This window comes from Nuphar pumila, chromosome 13, assembly GCF_984573655.1.
Source record: "Nuphar pumila chromosome 13, dmNupPumi1.hap1.1, whole genome shotgun sequence".
NCBI lineage: Eukaryota > Viridiplantae > Streptophyta > Magnoliopsida > Nymphaeales > Nymphaeaceae > Nuphar > Nuphar pumila.
The window spans coordinates 93,946,739-93,967,228 of record NC_143261.1 but is presented as its reverse complement, the minus strand read 5'-3'; the positions used below and the strand labels follow the sequence as shown (position 1 = coordinate 93,967,228).

The 20,490-nt window shown below is 39.0% G+C and overlaps 1 protein-coding gene across 1 annotated transcript; it reads left to right on the top strand.

The window, feature by feature from the left end:
- Nucleotides 1-5,371: 5,371 nt before the first annotated feature.
- Nucleotides 5,372-20,164, top strand: LOC149819252 (protein SULFUR DEFICIENCY-INDUCED 1-like). The gene is made up of 4 exons (XM_089986363.1): nucleotides 5,372-5,527; nucleotides 18,592-18,804; nucleotides 18,909-19,064; nucleotides 19,647-20,164. The coding sequence occupies exons 1-4, from the start codon at nucleotides 5,372-5,374 to the stop codon at nucleotides 20,049-20,051; spliced, it is 930 nt and encodes a 309-aa protein (XP_089842489.1). The 3' UTR covers nucleotides 20,052-20,164.
- The last annotated feature ends 326 nt before the right edge of the window (nucleotides 20,165-20,490 follow it).

The following is a 20,490-nucleotide window of genomic DNA, read 5'->3' as shown; positions in this document are numbered from 1 at the left end:
GGGAGTTGACTTTGATGAGATCTTCTCGTCAGTTGTGAAGATGTCCTTCATCCGAACTGTGCTCGGTATAGCTGCAAGCATGAATTTAGAAGTTGAGTAGCTTGATGTGAAGACTGCATTTCTGTATGGTGACTTGGAGGAAGAAATTTACATAGAGCAACCTGAGGGCTTCATTGACAAGGATAAAGAGCACCTAGTCTGCAAGCTGAAGAAGAGCTTTTATGGATTGAAGCAAGCACCAAGGTAGTGGTATAAGAAATTTGATTCCTTTATGACTGAGCATGGATATTCAAGAACCTCCACAGACCATTGTGTGTTTGTGAAGAATTTTTCAGATGATAATTTTACCATTCTCTTGCTTTATGTGGATGACATGCTGATTGTGGGTCAAGACATCAGCAGGATAAACAAGTTAAAGCTGGAGTTGGGTGAGACCTTTGCCATGAAGGATTTAGATCCAGTAAAACAAATTCTTGGGATGAGAATCGTTCGTGACAGATCACATGGGCTGATCTGGTTATCGCAAGAGAAGTATATCAAAAAGGTTCTTGAGAGGTTCAATATGGACAAAGAAAAGCCTGTTAATTGTCCACTTGCAGGCCATTTCAAACTTAGCTCAAGTAAATGTCCTACAAATGATGAAGAAGGAATCGAGATACAAAAAAATCTATGTGCTTCAGCAGTGGGTTCGTTGATGTATGCTATGGTCTGTACTCGACCAGACATGGTTCATGTTGTTGGAATTGTTAGTCGATTTTTGTCAAATCCAGGGAAGGAACACTGGGAAGCAGTGAAATGGATTCTCAGATATCTTCGGGGCACTTCAAAATTGAGTCTGTGTTTTGGAAAGGGTGAACCTATTCTTGAAGGATTCACAGATTCTGATATGGCTGGTGACGTAGACAGTAGAAAGTCTACTTCTGGGTATTTGATTACTTTTGCAGGGGTGGCAGTTGCATGGCAGTCAAAATTACATAAATATGTAGCTCTCTTCACTACAAAAGCTGTGTTCATCACCATTACAGAAGCCAGTAAGGAATTGCTATGGGTGAAAAAATTCTTGCAAGAGTTGGGCTTGAAGCAAGAAGTGTATGTTCTTCACTATGATAGCCAGAGTATGATTCACTTGAGTAAAAATTTCTCGTTTCATTCAAGATCAAAACATATCAATGTTCGATATCACTGGATTCGGGATGTCTTGAATGAAAAAATGCTGCAACTGAAGAAAATGCATACTGATGACAATACATCAGATATGCTGACCAAATCATTGCCCAAGGACAAGCATGAGAACTGTCGATTCCTAGCAGGAATGGAAGAAGCTTCCATATAAGTCGGGAAGGGGAAGAATTGTTGGGTTCTTTCCTTATTCAAACACCGATGCAGTCTCTTTCAAGCACGTCGCCTGATCTTGTTGAGGACATTTTTCGTATTCACTGGATAGCGATTTGTAAAAGTTCTCTCAGCTGAATGACGATTCAGCTATTCCGAGTTTGTGGATCAGCGATTTATCGGTGACGATTTGTGGTTAGTGCTTGGAGCTTCGTAAGTTGATTTCGTATTCGTTGAATAACGATTTGTGTTGTCAGTTGAACAACGATTTATGGTATCAGTGGATAGTGATTTCAGGTATCGCTGGATAGCGATTTGTGGCTTCAACTAGAAGTCGATTTGTGGCATCACTACATGGCGATTTATGGTTATCGCTGGATAGCGATTTATGGCATCGCAGCATAGTGATTTGTGGTATCGCTCGAATAGCGATTTGTGCTAAAGGTGCTTCAGGCGCTTCGTATATTGTGCAAGACATTTAGTCTTTTAGTATTTAATGCGGGTCTCATCCTCTCTCTCTCTCTCTATATATATATATATGTGTGTGTGTGTGTGTGTGTGTGTGTGTGTGTGTGTGATGGATGAGAAAGGTGAATAGACTTTTCAGTTAGAGCTTTGCAGAGCGCGAAAAGGCAGAAAGTGTGAGAAACACTTTTAGGGTACTGAAAGGGTGTGGAGAGAACAAGAGCAAGAAGTGTTGCTACACTTCTTTCAGGATAGCTTCGTCAAGCTGGTTCTTCAGATCATTTGTTCTTTGTTCTTCAATTAGGTATATCCTCTTGTTCATTCGTTACACCTTATGTGTTTGCAAGGCTTATGCCTTTTGGCCACTCTTGTAATCTTTGTTTGAAGATAGTGGAAGGTGTTGACCTATTGGTCGTCGTGGACGTACCTCAGTTGAGAGGGAACCACGTAAATCGTTGTTTTTGTTTTCGTTGTTGGTTTATTTTTTTATATCACTTTCACTGTCATCGTCGTATTGTTTTCATCGATTCACACTTGTGGGGAAAACTCGATCCGTCAGTTTGTTTATGCAAGTCTTTGTTTTGTATCCCCAACAATATTGGCAATAGAACTTGCAGGCTGGGGATCAAAAGTTTGGACTAGACTTGTTGAACACCAACAAACAACTAATGGTCGGAAGCATATTGAAGTTCAAAGGCAATTCAAGTAGTGGATCACACCTTGACTGAAGCCACCTGAAGATTAAGCTCTCACATTAGGAGGTGGCCAGGGGTTGGTGCCAAACCCTACTTAATCCAATTCTTCACAAAAGGCAAGGATTGCTGGTCTCATGAAAGCTCAAGTATATTATTAGTCGAACAAGCACTCCAGACAGCATGCTTGATCATGAGAATTATTGCCGCAAACAAACCAAATTTCTAGATAAGAATATGAAAATTTTAGTGCCAACTGCATCGAAGCCAAGTGAGAAAATTTCACAGAAAACTAGCACTGAAGTTCATGAAGAAATGAACCTTGAGGGATAGCAGCTTCTCCAGAAGTTGGAGATGATCTTCCAAACGGCCACAACTGTAGGACAGTGCAACATCGATCATTCTGGACTTTTGGTAAATAAAATCCCAGATGCTTCAAGTGGTCTTGAGTGAGAAGGCAATTGAAGCAAGGTAAAGACTAAAGAGTCCAAGCAGCAGGACTAATGTTAGTTCTTACACCAAACAAGTCGTGACCATGAAAGATTAGGATGATGCAAACGAACTTATTCATCACAAATAAGTCTCTGTGAGATGAATATGCAATTGTTGTCTTTCCAGACAATCAGATAGGACCAATTGGTCGAAAGAAGCAAACACAAGAATCAATGAGTGGAACTGGTCAAAATAATTATAGAAATAGACAACATCATTCACCGAAAAGTAAAAATGTGAAGAAATTTGACCATACTCCAAAACATTAACTTGTGACAACAAAATATTTGATGACCATGGATCTAGCCAAAATTTAATTAACTTAAACGGCCCCGTCTTGCCTCGTTTGGACCGGGGATGGAGGACATGAAACAGGGATAGAGGTGAGGTTGAAGGTTAAACTCAAAACCCATGCAAGGATGATGGCGGGGAATTATAACTGGTGTCGATTTATAGTTTACTAAGTCTAAACATCATGTCAATTTGTTTATTACTTTTCTTTTTTGCCTTTTATGAATAAGTCATTGTGTAATCGCGATATGATATATTGTTCATATAGACAAATCTGTAATAGGAAAATCGCAATAGGATATTCAAACAGATTTGGTGGGATGGGATGCCTTTGATTGAATTGATGAGTTTAGATGGGGGAGTGATTGGATTGGGTTGGTTGTGAGAACACACACTCCGTCCCTGTCCTCAATCCCCACCTCGCCCCGTCTCCTTTTAGAGATGACAGTGGACCGAGGGAAAACGGGCCCCACCCCGCCTCATCCCATTTGGACAAGGGATGGAAGTAGGGGTGGCAATCTGGTCGGGTTGGTGGGTCAGCATACCTCAACCCGAACCCGACCCGTTTATTAAACGGGTCGGCTGTGGCAAACATGAACCTGACCCGTTTATTAAACAGGTAACCCGACACGACCCGCCAATCCGTTTAATAAATGGGTTGGGTCGGGTAAACGGGTTAGTGGGTCAGGTTGGCGGGTCGACCTGCCCGCCTAACCCGTTTATTAAACAGGTCAGCCGGGTTGGCATACCCCTAACACGAACCCGACCCGTTTAATAAATGGGTTAGGCGGGTTGACCCGTTTATTAAACGGGTTCGTTTTTGCCAAACCCGCCTAAGAGGCGGGTTGTCGTGTCGTGTCAGGTTTTGCCACCCTAGATGGAAGACATGAAACGGAGATAGATACGAGGATGGAGGGTATGATTTTGAGACGGGGCGAGGGTGGATACCTTGTCCCCCACCCCCGCACCATCCACTGCCATCCCTAGCTATAGCGTGTCAAGCCCAAAGAACGCTCTTCGAAGCCCACTAACCACAAACATAAGAACCATATGATATTACCACATGCTTTTGAAAGTAAGGCCCAGGGAGACTAAAATTTGGCAAGCTCAATAGGCCAGAAATGCGATGTTAATATCCAACACCACCCTCCAGCTTCTATCGACGAAGGGTATCCCACTTAAGTGCAAATGTTTACGCTTGCAACCCAACATGGCGACTGAAGGATAGAGATGGCAGTGGACTGGGGAAAACGGAGCCCCGCCTCCGGCTTTGCCCCGTTTGGATCGGGGATGAAGGGCATGAAACTGGGATGAAGGTTAAAAATTCATTCTCATGGAGAGATGAAGGTAGAAATGGGACTTCTGCTTTTTCCCACCCCGCCTCGATCCCTGCTTTGCCCCGCATCCTTGTAAGGGATGACAATTGGTCGATGAAAAATGGGGCCCCGCCCCGCCCCGCCCCGCTTTGGACTGAGAATTGATGACATGAAACGACGATGAGGCAGGGGTGGAGGTTAATCCATCCCGGGGATGAAGATTCGGGTTTTGAGACGGGGCGGGCGGTCCATTGACATCCCTACTCAGGGACGAAAGGAGTAGCAAAATCGGGTCAAGTGGATACGGGTCAGTCATAGATCCAAACCCAGCTCAGTGATTAGTCTTAACGACAACGACACTAAAGTCTATCCAGATTACTTTTTTACTCTTCAATCGTGCACTGAACCTTCCACGGTGTCTGGCCAAAAGCATCCGGAAATTAACGCATTTAAATATTTGGTGAAGGACATTTCAGTCAACAGGAAAATGAGTTTCCTAAAAGACGAATTCACTCTCATACGAAAGGTGACAAGTGCAAATCAATAGCCGACAGAGGGGTCCCTTTTCGTCCATCCACTCTTTCCGACGTGGCGATAGCGATGTGGGTGGCACAACCGTGTACGGTCGCCTTCCACTGGTGCTTACGTGGCGTTCGAAGAAAGGGCCGTCTGAGGTTCGGGAACCAGCCAGCATGTACGTGGCTGCCATCCCGTCCAAGTTCGTCCATTTTTTCACGTATTAATTAGAGGCGGGGACATGTTTCCGTTTAGCGCAAGGTAAAGATGAACGGAGCAGCCGCCGGCAAACTCTCGCCCCCGGGAAAATATGTTACCGGCCAGGCGAGTCCGACAGCCGGAGGTGGCCGGAAGGATCCGTTCCATGTCATACACAAGGTTCCGGCCGGCGATGGCCCTTACGTACGCGCCAAGCACGTCCAGGTCAGCGTTTTCTAAGAGAATTTCTTTTTTTTTTTTTTGAGATTTTCGAGAAGAGATCGAGTCTGAGAATTCCTAACTCTTTTCCCGTCCTTTTTTTTTCCTTTTCAAGAAATCGAATTTCCTTTTGTGATTCTGATGATTTTCCGCCTTTTTTCAGGATTTTGTGTGTAAATTATCGTTCTTATTGACACTTATTTATTCATTTATATATTTACTTTAATTGGACTTCGGGTCTTTGCTATGGATGAAGAATTACTTGTTGAAAAATAGGATTCGTGTTTATCGTGTTTTCTTCTTTGCTTACGCAACTATTTGAATTATAGAACGTCGAATTATGCGGTCTAGGTGTCCAAAGTCCAAACAAAATCTAAATCTCAATTTTTCTTTTAAACCAAACGAGGCCCACTCGTAATAAAATTACTCCAAAAAGGTATCGTTAATTTCTGTTTCCCTTGGTTATTTAAAAAAAAAAAAAGAAATCTGTTTTCGTTAGGTGTTCTGGTTTATTCTGGCCATGTTACGTTCCTCTCTCTCTCTCTTCTTGGTTCTGTTGGTGTCTAGCGATGGACCCTTCGCTAGATTTGTTTATGCGTGAGTTCACCCCGGTTCTCGGTGATCCCGGGCTTTTGTCCTTGATTGTGTGGTCGATCTCAGATGGGGTTTTCTTGTTCCGTTGCCTAATTTGATATTCTGATCCAACAGTTAGTCTCTCTCTTTATATATATATATATATATATATATATATATATATATATATATATATATATATATATATATATATATATAGAGAGAGAGAGAGAGAGAGAGAGAGAGACAGTTCAACCAAATGAAGGTTCAAATGTCAGAAAATTTAGGAAAATAATTTGTATTTATCCCTAATTTGTTTATTCTAGATCATTAAAAAAAATCATAGTGCGGAAGCGTATCCTAATCCATCTTTACTCCGGTAGATCTTGATGGGGTTTTGATCTTCCAAAACCTGTATTAGTGGCTTTTCCTTTTTCTCCAATCTAAATGAGAGATGAACGGTGATGGAGAGAGAAAAGAAACCACCACTGTATATGGTTTTGAGAACCATAACCCATTTGTAACTGTCAGATTATCTTCTTTCCAATTCAACCCATCATAAAATCAAAAATTAACATATGAGCGCACATTAGATATCTACACATTATTATAATCATACTCTATGAGATGTCATATGGCCCAACCGCATAAGATCATTTTAAATGATTTCATACCTTAGATAGTTTATAATGAGTGAATTACATATGTAGGCCCACACAACATATCTAACAATCTCACACTTGGGAAACATATGTCATTATACAAACATGCATTATACAATAACTTTATGAGCTCAATAACACTATCTTACCAAATGACATCTCTGACAATGTGGTCTATTGATCATGTCAACATAGAACCAAAATGATCTTCATTACATTCATTTTAAATAGACTCATCAATGATCACATATTTTGACATAACCAACAACATAGATCAAGCATGGATGTGAAGCATAAAAATTACATATAATGTGATCTAAACATGCCTATTTTCAACTAGTCATGCCTTATTCTTTAGTGAAATCACAATAAACGAATACAGAGTGAAACTGAAACCTGGACCTTATACTGCAGTAAAAAAAAAACTATATCTTTATTCCAGAACATCTTAATACAAATTCTCACTAAATCAACATATCATTAAATGAAACAATACTCATTCGAGCATTATGCTCATAAAAGACCTTGAATGGTAAATCTTTGGTAAGCGAATCCGCAATCATGGAGTTTGTGCTAATATATTCAATAGATACTTGATCATTTTACACTCTTTCTTTAACAACAAGGCACTTGATGTCTATATATTTTAACTTTGATGAGCTCTTGTTGTTGTTAGAATATAGTACTGCTGAATTATTGTCACAAAGCAACTTCAATAATTTTTCAATATTAACTAAAATCCACAGCCCACTGACAAAATTACGCAACTATATTTCATGATTGAATGTCTCATAATAGTCTATAAACTCTGTCATCATAGTGGAAGAAGCAATGAGTGTCTGCTTAGTACTCCTTCAAGAGATAGCTCCTTCGGCTAAGAGATAAACATAACCCGATCTGGATCTATGACTATCTTGGCACCCGGTAAAGTCAGAATCAGAATATCCAATGATCTCTAACTGATTCGACTTTCTGTATCTGAGCATATAATCTTTTGTTCTTTGTAAGTACTGTATAACCCATTTGGCTGCTTTCCAATTATTCATTCCTGGGTTACTCAAATCCCAATAATGTATGTAATATCCGAATGTGTACATACTTGAGCATACATAAGACTCTCTATAGTTGATGCATAGAGAATCTTTTCTATATCATTTACTTCAAATTGGTGTTTGGGGCACTGAGTGAGACTAAACTTGTCTCCCTTAGCAACAGGAGTGTCACATGGTTTACAATTCTTCATACCAAATCTGTCAATAATCATTTCGATATAGCTCTTTTGTGATAATCCAAGAATACCTCGAGAGCAATCTCGATGAGGTATCACCAAGATCTTTCATTTCAAATTTCTTTGTTATAAATCTCTTAGTTTCGTGAAATATGCCTATATCATTACTGGCAAGTAGTATGTCATCGATATATAAAACCAGAAAAATATATTTATCTCCTTCATTGAATTTATGGTATATGCATTCATTGACCGCATTCATCTCAAAACCAAATGAGAGGATAACTTGATAAAAATTACGATACCATTGACGGAAATCTTGCTTGAGTCCATAGATGAATTTCTTTAATTTGTAAACCAATTTTTTTGCATCGCCTGAGACAAAATATTTCGATTGCACCATATATATTGTCTTATCAATATCACCATTAAGGAATATAATCTTTACATCAATCTCATATAGTTTCAAATCAAAATGAGCTACAAGTGCCATCATTATTCTGAAAGACTCTTTTGTAGAAACTGGAGAGAATGTCTCTGTATAATCAATGTCTTTCCTTTGAGTAAACTTTTTTGCAACAAGACGAGCCTTATATATTTCTACATCACCCTTGAATCTCTCTTGGTTTTAAATATCCATTTGCAACCAATGGGTTTCGCGCCTTCAGGTAATGGAATAAGATCTCATACGTCATTGTCTTTTATGGATTTAAACTCTTCATGCATGACTTTAATCCACTTTTGAGAGTTAGAACACACTACAAATAAAATGTGGATTAGCGACGAACGCTATCCATCGCAAATCTATCACTAAACTGTTTAGCGACGGATTTATGACGAATTAGCATCAGATAGCGTTTGTCAAAATTTTCTGATCGCTAATTAGCGACAAAACTGATCCATTGCTACTTCCATCACTAATTTACAACGGATTAACGAATGCCATGATTCGTCGCCAAATAAGCACGGATTTGGTTTTGCGACAGATATATATTTGTCGCTAATCTATCGTTATTTTAGCGATGGATTACATTCCATCGCAAAACCAAATATTAGCGATGGATAATATCTGTCGTTAATCCGTGTCAAAATTAAAATAAAAAATAAAAAAAAATTGTTTTAAATATAAATATTGAAAAAAAGAAAGACTTTGTACAAGGTAAGGGCGACAACCCTAAACCTAAACGAATCGGGTCTGATCCATAAGAAACTGGGTCCCAAACAAAAGCCCGTAAAAAAAATTTTCTTCTGGGGGGGGGGGCGTTGCTTCCTATAACCCCCGCCAAGGGCGGCCCCCCTGACGCCTACCCGCTGACCGCATAGCAGGACCCGCTCCAGGGGGAACCCTCGGACCCCCCCTCTAGTAAGGGCAAAAAACACTGAATCAGGCTTCACAACTCATCAAGTACAAGTATCAGTGTGACATAGATACAGGGAAATGATAGTTGTTGTGATCACATCCAAATTCGGATATCAAATTCTATATGCCTAAACAGTGCATAACTGCATTTTTATACTTCATATCAAAATTATTACATATAATTTTTTACAGTCACCAATACATAACTCTGATATACAAAATAAAAAATTTCATTTATCCAGAAGAGGAAAAGAACATAATGTCATTGTTCCACAAAATACCCATAATGCACATACATAAGTAATATGGATTGCTATTGCAACAATTAACAGCACAGCAGTAATATGTAAAAGGGCCCAAAGACTACTTTCTGGTCATGAAAGTCTAATGAGAATGCATAGCAGTGACATGCAATTCAGCATAATGGACAGAATCCTTACAACCAATGTTAGAAATTTAGAATACTAACCACTCCCTGCTATTTTTCTTTATTGATCCAATCACACTGGTATTCATATTAAAATGAATCCATCAGAAACTGCACAAGCAGTCGTGACACATGCAACTGTAGTTCAGAAAAGAGTACAAGAAAATGCAGCCATGGCACAGGAAATGCCCATCTAAGCCTGGACATCACATTCTGAACAATATCCCTTTACAGGTGTAGTTCAGAAAAGAGTAGAGATCATATTGGATAGGCTATGCAAATCTTTTCTATGGGGAGGACAAAAGCCTTGCTAGGATGGAATAGGGTCTCATCACCCACATGCAGAGGTGGACTCATAATTTGGAAACTAGGTGCAGTGATATCAATGAAGAAATCTAATAAACTAGTGGCATTTAATAAAGTGAGATTACAGCTCGGGATGCTTCCTCTGCAGTTGAGAATGCTACAAACCCTGACCCTCTACTGATTCCATTTGGATCTTTCATAACCTGAACCAGGGCCAACAAGAAAAACAAAAATGTCATAAATACAATTAGACCAGGAAAAAAAATAAAAGGACAGAAAAGAGTAATAACCAGCCATTATTCCAAACTCAGAGAACAACTCTCGAAGTTTCTCATCACCTATGCTATCATCAAGATTCAAGTATAAATTTACCCCTTGAAATTTATTAGCTACTTTTGTTCAAATCTACTTCTCAACTCTATCTCTCTTTCAGTTTTTTTTTGTGCTTTCCCAACATACCATTCTTTGTCATCAAACTTCTTTCTATTAAGAGCCTCAACAGCCTTGGCAGCAGCATCAGCATTTTCAAAATTTACAAATCCAAAACATTTTGATTTTTCATCAGCCTCCCTCATTACTACAACACTAGTGATGACTCCATATTCGCCAAAAAGGTTGCTCAAGTCATCTTCAGTAGTCATCTCTGAGAGATTCTTCACATATACATCATTAAACTGATGCAGAACATAATTAAGATCATATCGTGCAACTAGCATGTATCTTTGATGGTACATATGCTCCTATGTGGCCTCTGAGTTTCTGAATTTCAAACTTAAAACAAAATATATAAAATCTTCACAGCATTGTTTGCATATATCTTAAATAAACATATCATCCACATATATAACATGATCAATATATGCAAACATTTTATGAATGAATTATTTTCACTTTTGGTTGCAAATTATCCTACCTTTAAATTGGTTTCTGACAAGATCAAACAATTTAACTATTTACCACAGATTTTTATATTTTCTGCATGTACATAAACAACACTCATGCACCAAAGGGCGTAACCATAGCAGGCCTCCTTCCTGATCCCAATCTGAGTAACAACCTTCAACATGGTATGTTAATTCTTCCAGCATCTTCCTTAACTAAATAGCTTTTGTTCCCAATATGCAGCATAAAAACCGGTGCAGCAAGATAATAAAATAAAGCATTCAAGAGAATTTTTGAAAACCAAGTTCACAACTAACCATGTAAATGGTCCTCCAACGACCCCAATGGCATCAACTCATAGACTAGAAGGCGTTGATCTCCATCAGCACAATAACCAATCAAATTGACAAGGTTAGGATGGCCCAAAAGGCTAAGCATCAGAACCTGTACCAAAAATTCTTTATTACCTTGCAGGCCATTTCTGTCAAGTTGCTTCACAGCAACCACCTGCAACGTTCATGAATACAGGGATAACATCTACAAATCGACTCAAAAAGTAGCCTATCATCACCACTCCATAATTCACAAGGCATGCTTTGACAGGCGCTCGCTCGGCGAGCGCTTGTCTCTCCTTGCGCTCAAGCAACGCCTGGTCGTGCATGTCGGGCTCCCTGAACCGTCTCCAGATCTGTGCCTCCCCAGGAGAAGAAAATGTGTCGGGCGTCACAACCCCGCAGTTGTCCTCGAGCGAAGCCCTCGGTGGAGGATGGGATTTCAGGACGGCATTCCCCGTCGCTGGGGAGGAGGAGGCTACGGAGCTCTTGCCGCCGCTGCCGGCGTCAGCCTTTCCTGGGGTGAGTGTCCATCTGGGCCACCCCTTCCTTTGAGGGGCGAACATCCTCCTGAGGCTGCCCTCTTCCCCGTCAAGCCGATTTGGGGGTAATCAGAGAGAGAGGGTTGCTTAGTGAACGTCGACAACGATAAGGTCTGGCTCCTGGAGTGGTAGGGTTCCGCCGACGGTGGTAGCATCCAACGACAACATATGGTGGTAGGGTTTGACCGCTCTCCAGGTGGTCGAGAGCAGAGAGAGAGCAGAGGTAAGGGCTCGGGTGAGAGAGAAGAGAGGTCGACGATGGAGATGGTCGGAGAAAGAGAGGGCCAACGATGGGGGGCAAGGGTTCCGTTGAGAGAGAGGAGGCCAGTGACGGTGGTGGTCGGGGAAAGTGGGTCGGCGACGGTGGTGGCCGAAGAGAGGGCCGACGATGGGGGCAAGGGCTCGGCTGAGAGAAACGAAGATAGAGAGAGAGGGAGAGAGCAGGGGCAAGGGCTCCGCTGAGAGAGAGGAGAGGTCGACGATGGAGATGGCCGGAGAAAGAGAGGGCAGACAATGAGGGCAAGGGTTCCGTTCGAGAGTGAGAGAGAGAGAGAGAGTCTCGCGTTGTTTAAATAAAAAATTAGCGACAAAAAAATCTATCACAAAATCCGTCGCTAATTAGCGACGGAATAGCGACAAAAAAAATCTGTCGCTCATCCGTCACGAATTTGCCACAGAATTTGAGACGAAAAAAATTCATCGTTAATTCATCGTTAATTAGCGACAGAATTTTCTGTCGCTAATTCTGCAACTAATTCCAATTTTAGAGATGGCTAGTTTTCTCTAGCTAATCTGTCGCAAATTTATGACGAAAATAATCTATCACAAATTTCTGTCGCTAATTAATGTTTTTCTTGTAGTGACACTGTATAGCTTGATGAAAGTTGATTGGATCGTCTTCCTTTAAGCCAGTGTCACCCTCATGTTCTTGGAGAAAAACAATATAATCATCTTGAATTGCTTTTCTCATCTCTCTCTAGTAGAATTCCTCAATGGCATTTGTTCTTAAGTTTCTTGAGGTGTTTTTTGAGCTTGTTGAGTTTGTTCTTCAGGAGTAAACTCATGATTTTGGATAAGGAGATCTTGAACATTTTCTTGTTCCAGATTTGTTTGAATAATGTCAAAAATTAAAATCTAATAATTGTTAACAACAACTGTAGGAAGAGAAACAAATTCTTCTTCAAAAGCAATGTCTCTTACCTTATAATTTCTCGTCTCAAAAAAGGACTTATTCACAGGGTCATAAAATTTATAACCCCTAGATCTTTCAAAATATCCAACAAAATAGCAGTTAATCATTCTTGAGTCTAGTTTTCATTTATTTGGCCTAATACAGCCTTGCCTCAGCTAGACATCCCCAAATATGAAAATGCTTCGTAGTAGGCCGCTTGCCTGTCCACAATTAATATAGGGTTTTGGTTACTACTTTAATTGGTACTCTATTCAGTATATAAGTTGCAGTATTTAGAGCCTCTCTTCTGAGTGATTTCGATAAAGTAGAATGACAAATCATACTCTTTATCAGGTCTTTTAAAGTATTGTTTCGTCTCTCAGCAATACCATTCATGCTAGATATGTCTGGTATGGTGTACTGGAACAATACCGTATTCATCTAAGAATTTAGCAAATGGTCCTGGACGTTGTTCAACTAATCCATCATATTTATCATAGTATTCACTACCATAGTCAGATCTGATGACTTTAATCATTTTGTCAAGTTGAGTTTCAACTTTAGTCTTAAATGATTTGAATACATCCAGTGATGGAGACTTTTCATAAATCAAATATAAGTAGTCATAACGCGAATATATAGTCGCTTATGAACGTAATAACATATTGTTGACCATTGCAGGAAGTTGTAGGGAATGACCCACAAATATCTGTATAAATGAGTTCTAAGACATATATACTTCTGTTGGCATCTAATTTTTTTATGTTTGTTTGTTTTTTTTATACACTCAACACCAACCTAAAAGTCAATAAAATGAAGGGAATCAAGAATTCCACTGGCCATATATAAGTTGTTTTATTCTTTGTTTTGAAATGTGGCTTAAGCGCTTGTGCTACAATGTAGCGGAATTCTCATTGGCTAATTTATGTTTTATACCATGTGAACTTGCATGCAAGGTTTCATTATACGAGGCAATAGTATCAATCAAATATAGGTTATCAACTACAGATAAAAAAACAGATTTGAATCAAGAAATAACTTAAACTGACTATTTTTAAATGAACAAGAATAACTGAATTTGTCCAACATGGAAATAGAAACCAAATTCTATCTAAATGATGGTACAACATATGTTTCTTTCAAATCTAAATAACAACTAGTCTTTAGCAATAACCTAAAATTCTCTATTGCCTCAACTTTAACTGATTTTTCATCGCCTATATAGATGAATCTTTAAGCATCAATCAGTGTTCAACAACTTAGGCAACCCTACATAGACACACTTATATGAGTGGTAGCACCAAAATCCATCCACCAAGTGTGCTTGGGTACAAAAGTTAAATTAACTTCAAAACAAACCAAAGTAAGGAGAGTACCTTTCTTTTCACGCCAAGCATGATATTTGATACAATTCCTCTTTATCTGACCCTTGCTCTTGCAAAATAAACAACTAAACTTTGCATCCTGACGTTTCTTCTATTTCTTCTGTGATAGAGGGTCTACTGTAGTTTTTTTACCCTTTTTTCTTTTCTTATACTTACCTTTAGAGGTAGTTGTCAAGTGAGCACTTTCAGTCATTTTTTACTTCAACCTTTCCTCTTCTTACACACAATGGGAAATGATCTCATTTAGAGTCCATTTATCTTTTTGACAGTTATAACTAACCTTAAATTGACTGTATTGTGCAGGAAGAGATATCAAAACCAGATGCATGAGTAAGTCCTTAGACAACTCTAACTTTAGCACATTTAGTTTTGAAGCAAGATGAAACATTTTCATAATGTACTCTCTTATGTTCTATTTTTCTTTATGCATCATTGAAATAAGACTCACAAGGAAAGGGCTTATCTCAACCTTTTCATTTTTAGCAAAACGTTTCTCAATTTTCTCAAACAACTTTTTGGCATTAACCTCTTCAGACATAGTGCCTTTAAAAGTTTTCGAAATTGCATGTTTTCTAATCATAATACTCATGCGATTGGATTGATCTCACTTCTCATGGTTCCTTTTATCCTCAGCAGAACTTTTATCTGTGAGAGCAGGTGGTTGATCATCTTGAAGTGCAAGATCCAAATTCATACATCCGAAAACAATCATAACATTCTCTTTCCAGTTTTTTAAGTTTGTGACATTCAAAATAGGGATTAAATTGATGCTTGCAAATATTGTAGATGTAGATGCATTTACTGAATCAAGAACAAAACAAACACACCATAACAAGCTCACAATCAATATGCATATCCATATACATTAACTTTAATTAAAAAATTCAAACTATGGTGAACCCTCTCACAAGATACCCAACACAACATTGACATTTAATCTTTAAACAAAAATGTCAACTTGTAAGTAGTACTCTTATTATAGTAGTAAAAAATGGACAATTAATCATGTCAAACAACAAGTCTTTCTTTGGACTAACTCATTGTTCATATGGAAAACTTGATAATCATCCCATATTCATTACCAAATATACATTTGAACTTGGCCAAGTAGCAATCTTCCTTTGGGTCGATCACTATTCGCATGAATTTCAAATATATAATCATCTTAATATTTCAAAGAAGTCAATCTACACAAGAGAGGTTACTTTGGTAACTTGTTTCAGTCAACTCATTTTAGAATATTAAATATTTATACCCAAGAAGAATACTAAAGTTTAAATTTTATATGTATTTGCATGCATATGTATGTATAAAAATACATAAATCCATAATCCAAATGGTCATATCTAAATTAAGTAAAAAATATCTGAAGTCAACCCACTAAAATTATCCAAAACAACCTTTATAAGCCCTCAAAATGGCAAACCTAATGGCTTGGATCCAAAAAAACTTTCTGGATCCAAAACTCATGCTTTAAAAGGCCTAGGGCTAAAGCCAGCGGATTGGGTCACACCAGATCCGATCCAAATCTGGTTGAATATCTTAAAACAAGAGAGAGAGGGGGCAGGTGAGCCCAATGGGTGGGGTCAGGCCTGATCTGACCTGTGTCCCGAATACTCGGTTACAAGGGAAAGGGCGGGCAGGCCCAGCAGGTCGGGTCAAACCAGACACAATCCGGGTCGGGCGGAGGCCAGACCTGTCCTCCTGTCATCGAGTCCTAATCGCTCAACAGTGGTTGGGGTGGTTGGCCAACCTCAGCCAACCATCACTAGACGTAGTGCCTTCCTCCTCTACCTCCTTACTGTGTAGGCACCCAATGGTGTCTACGCTCCGTCGGACAACGTCTGACGGTTAGCTAGACACCTTCTGTTGATCTTACCTATCACCGAAAGGAGAAGGGAGTCGTCGGGCCCTTTCTGTCTCCGGTGAGGGACACCCGACCCTCCTCTTTCTCTTTCCTGTTCAGGCACCTGATGGTGCCTGCCCACAGCCGAACGATGTCTAGAGGCCACCGGAAGTGTGTGCCCCCCCCCCCCCCCTCCGATCACCGGTCCCTCTGTCGTCCAAAAGCACTGTCGGCTCGACAATGTTAAAAAAATTTATTTTTTTGTTTAACAGTCCCTAATGTGGCAGTCACGGGGGACGAATTCGATGAGATTTTGTTGATCCAAAGCCAAGACAAAACTAAATCCTCATGTTGAAAAAAAAGGTTCTCATGTAATAAAAAATCCCGAATATCTCAATGATTCAACAAGAACAAGGGCTCTAATACCAATTATCAAAAAAACTTAGAGAAATAATCCTTATTTATCCATAATTTGTTAAAGCTAAATCATTCAAAAAAAACCAAAATAAATCATAGTGCGAAAGCATACTCGAATCCATCATTGCGTCGATAGATCTTAATGAGGTTTTTATCTTTCAAAATCTCTATTGGTGGCTTTTACTTCTTTTCTAATCCAAATGAGAGAGGAATGGTCTCTTTCTTGATGGGGGAGGAAAAAGAAACTGTCACTGTATATGGTTTTGGAGACCATAACCCATTTGTAACTGTAACATTGTCTTCTTTCCAATTCAGCACATCATAAAATCAGAAATTGACATATGAGCGCATATTAGGTATCTACACATTATTATAATCATACTCTATGAGATGTCATATGGCCCAACCGCATAAGATCACTTCAAATGGGCCCATACCTTAGATAGTTTATAACGAGTGATTAATTACATATGCAGGCCCACACAAAATATCTAACACCAAAATCTACAACCTATGATAACCTTCGTGTTCTTCTCTAATGATCAAGGTTTTCATCTATTGGACTTTACATATTGAATTTTTATTATTTATTTAGTGAGTAACATGTTTTGGATTATGAATTTTGGATGTTTATATGCATTTTTTAAAGCAATAAAAATCAATAGTCCACAATACTTTGAACTGTAAAGTTCTAAATGCATTGTGAGGAGTTGATTTTTCACATTTCAAAAGACATGTCTATATTTTTACTAAATAAAATTATAAAGAACAAATATATGAGGTCTGATCGATGCTTAAGCATTGGAGAGGAGAACCGATGGTTGTAGATCTTGGACATTTCTTTGGTTTATGGTCTCCCTTTCCTATGTATATATATATAAGAAAAGTGGTAGCTGCATAACACTTTTTGAGTATTTTTGAAAATTGTAGTAATTTAATTTTAAATCTTATAAAAACTGAACTGACGATCCAAGAGTCAATTCATATAAAATCAAATATTTAGATCACATTTGTATGTTGAGATTTTAGAAACAATAGAAAAAATCCTTCCAAATCTTGGTAGGCTGCTGGTAGGTTAAAAAAGTGTTAGGGAGCTATCAGATTCTCTCTCTCTCTCTCTCTCTCTCTCTCTCTCTCTCTCTCTCTCTATATATATATATATATATATATATATATATATATATATATATATATATATATATATATGTGTGTGTGTGTGTGTGTGTGTGTGTGTGTGTGTGGATCTCTAATAATCTTCGGCACATGCAAAAACAGTCTTGCGCCCAGCCCATTATCCATGTGTGACCAAAAGTGGTTTTCACTATTCTTACTTTTTCTTATTTAAATTAGAGAAAATATATTGTAGTACTGAACTGTGATGCCATACGGTGGCTTTCACCCTTGTTTGCATGGATCATATGTGTTTACTATAGAGGTTTTATCATGTCTAATATACAATAAAGTTTGATTCCTAAGATGTTGAAAAACCAACGCCTCATAAGAACGGTTCATAGATCAGTATAACTCAAGTGCATACTGCCATAAGTTATGGTGATTGACTACCACAATAAAAGCATCCTTTAAATTTAATATATAATGAAATTTAAAGCAATGATTTATTAGCGCATCCATGCACATGCGCTTAGCATTATTGACTTAGATGCTGCTTGGCATAACTCGGTCCTTGCTATTTATCATGTGCACATGCACCACCAGCTACGGCAAAAAGCAATTGGTATGTTGAACAAAATGCCGAGGGTGTTGAGCGATGATTATGGAAGCTTCTAAACGTGCAGCTATTTTCTGTGTTTTGTGTAGCCCGAGTACTTTGTAAAATACTCGGGCCCGACCACTGAATCTGCTCCAGACTTTTCTGATTTGCGTTTGAGCGATTTATTCTTCTGCTGAACTCCAGAGTATGTTATCTCTTATTGTACAGCTGGTTGAGAAAGATCCAGACGCTGCCATCGTTCTGTTCTGGAAGGCCATCAACGCAGGGGACCGTGTCGACAGCGCTTTAAAAGACATGGCTGTTGTGATGAAGCAGCAGGATAGAGCAGAGGAAGCCATCGAAGCTATCAAATCGTTCAGACATCGATGCTCGAAGCAAGCTCAGGAATCGCTTGACAACATCCTCATTGATCTCTACAAGGTAAATCAAGAAAACATTATGAAATTGCATCCAACTGAGCTTGACTGCACAATTTCTGTTAAATCTGATTCCTTCGCTTTTAAATAATTGTGTTGGTAATACAGAAATGTGGAAGAGTAGAGGAGCAGATAGTGATACTGAAGGAGAAGCTTCGTATGATATACAAAGGAGAGGTCTTCCATGGGAAGCCAACAAAAACGGCTCGCTCACATGGCAAGAAGTTTCAGGTCACCGTCAGACAGGAGACCTGCAGAGTGCTGGTAGGGCTTTGCCTGCTCTTAGAAACTCAGATGAAGCTAGGCTGATCTGAATTCTGAATACATATATAAGTTTTCAATATTTTTTGCTTTTTTTAACTTAGGCATGGTGGGGAGGCCAAGCATGCAAAAAATAAGAAAGAACTCAAAATATATAAAGCAAGATTTCTTCAAAATATCATGGTATTATTGTGATAGTTATGTTATAGCTGATATTTTGAAAATATTGGGAACTTTTTTAGTTCAATATCAACGAGGGTATTCTTCTCATAAATATCATGATGTTTTCAAGATATCAACAATATTTGTGGCTATGGTCTTGACATTAGTTGGTGGTCCACATATTATCCCATTATTTATGTTAAAACGAAATTCTGAAAATGTCGTCATATTTTCCCATAAATATTGGCTAGGGTGTTTTTTCTCAAAAATATTCCGGTCTTTTTGTATGTTAGCTCCTAATAGCTGTGCTTAAGTTATGGTTCCCACTTCCCAGGGCCATTGTGGCAGTGAAACTGGGTGTGTTTAGTTATCATTACTACCAAGAGGATAGTTGTATTAAGCTTTAAATTGCCCTGGTTACAGGGTAATCTGGGGTGGGCTTACATGCAGCAAATGAACTACATTGCAGCAGAGATGGTATTCAGAAAGGCCCAAGTGATTGACCCAGATGCTAACAAGGCCTGCAACCTAAGCCTCTGCCTCATAAGGCAAGCAAGATACGAGGAAGCTCGGACCATCCTGGAGGACGTCGGGAACGGAAGATACGGCATGACAGAAGATGGCAAGTCGCTGGTTCGGGCCGAAGAATTGCTGAAAGAAGTTAGAAGCTTAGGAGGTGAGATATGGGATTATCAAGATGGGTTTGATCATCTTGAAGAGATCATTCTTGGTGGGTTAGACCTGACCGATGACTGGGCTCCGACAAGGTTGAAGAGACTGACCATCTTTGAAGAGATGTCACCTTGTAGAGATCAAGTGGCTTGTTGATTAAATCAATGTGATCATTCTGGAGGGATCTGTAAATAGTGGGTTTGTGGCAGTTAATTGTCTTTTTCTGTACTAAAGGAGTGTGGGAAAGGAAAAGGGGAATAAGGACCTTTCTGTACTAAAGGAGTGTGGGAAAGGAAAAAGGGAATAAAGACCGGGAAGAGATTCGTGGATTTGGTGGGTCTTACCAATGGCGGATCTTTGTGGTCAGATGCGAAGGGGCCGGGTGAATTTTTGGGTGATAAAAGTAAATTATCTATCAAATTTTCATTGTCCCCATATATATTGTTTTGATATATAGAATGACAAAGGGTGTGCCTAATTTGATCTCTTTTAGAACATGTTTGTAAAAATATGCCTTGTGATTCTTGGATTTTTTCAACATCTTGACACTGTTTATGGATCACAATCACAACACTTTCTCAGTTAAACATGAGAA

Coding starts and splice junctions, on each gene's coding strand:
- LOC149819252 (XM_089986363.1), top strand. CDS start 5,372: ATGAACGGAGCAGCCGCCGGCAAACTCTCGCCCCCGGGAAAATATGTT. Junction 5,528..18,591: donor TACGCGCCAAGCACGTCCAG/GTCAGCGTTTTC, acceptor CTTATTGTACAG/CTGGTTGAGAAAGATCCAGA. Junction 19,065..19,646: donor AGGAGACCTGCAGAGTGCTG/GTAGGGCTTTGC, acceptor CCCTGGTTACAG/GGTAATCTGGGGTGGGCTTA.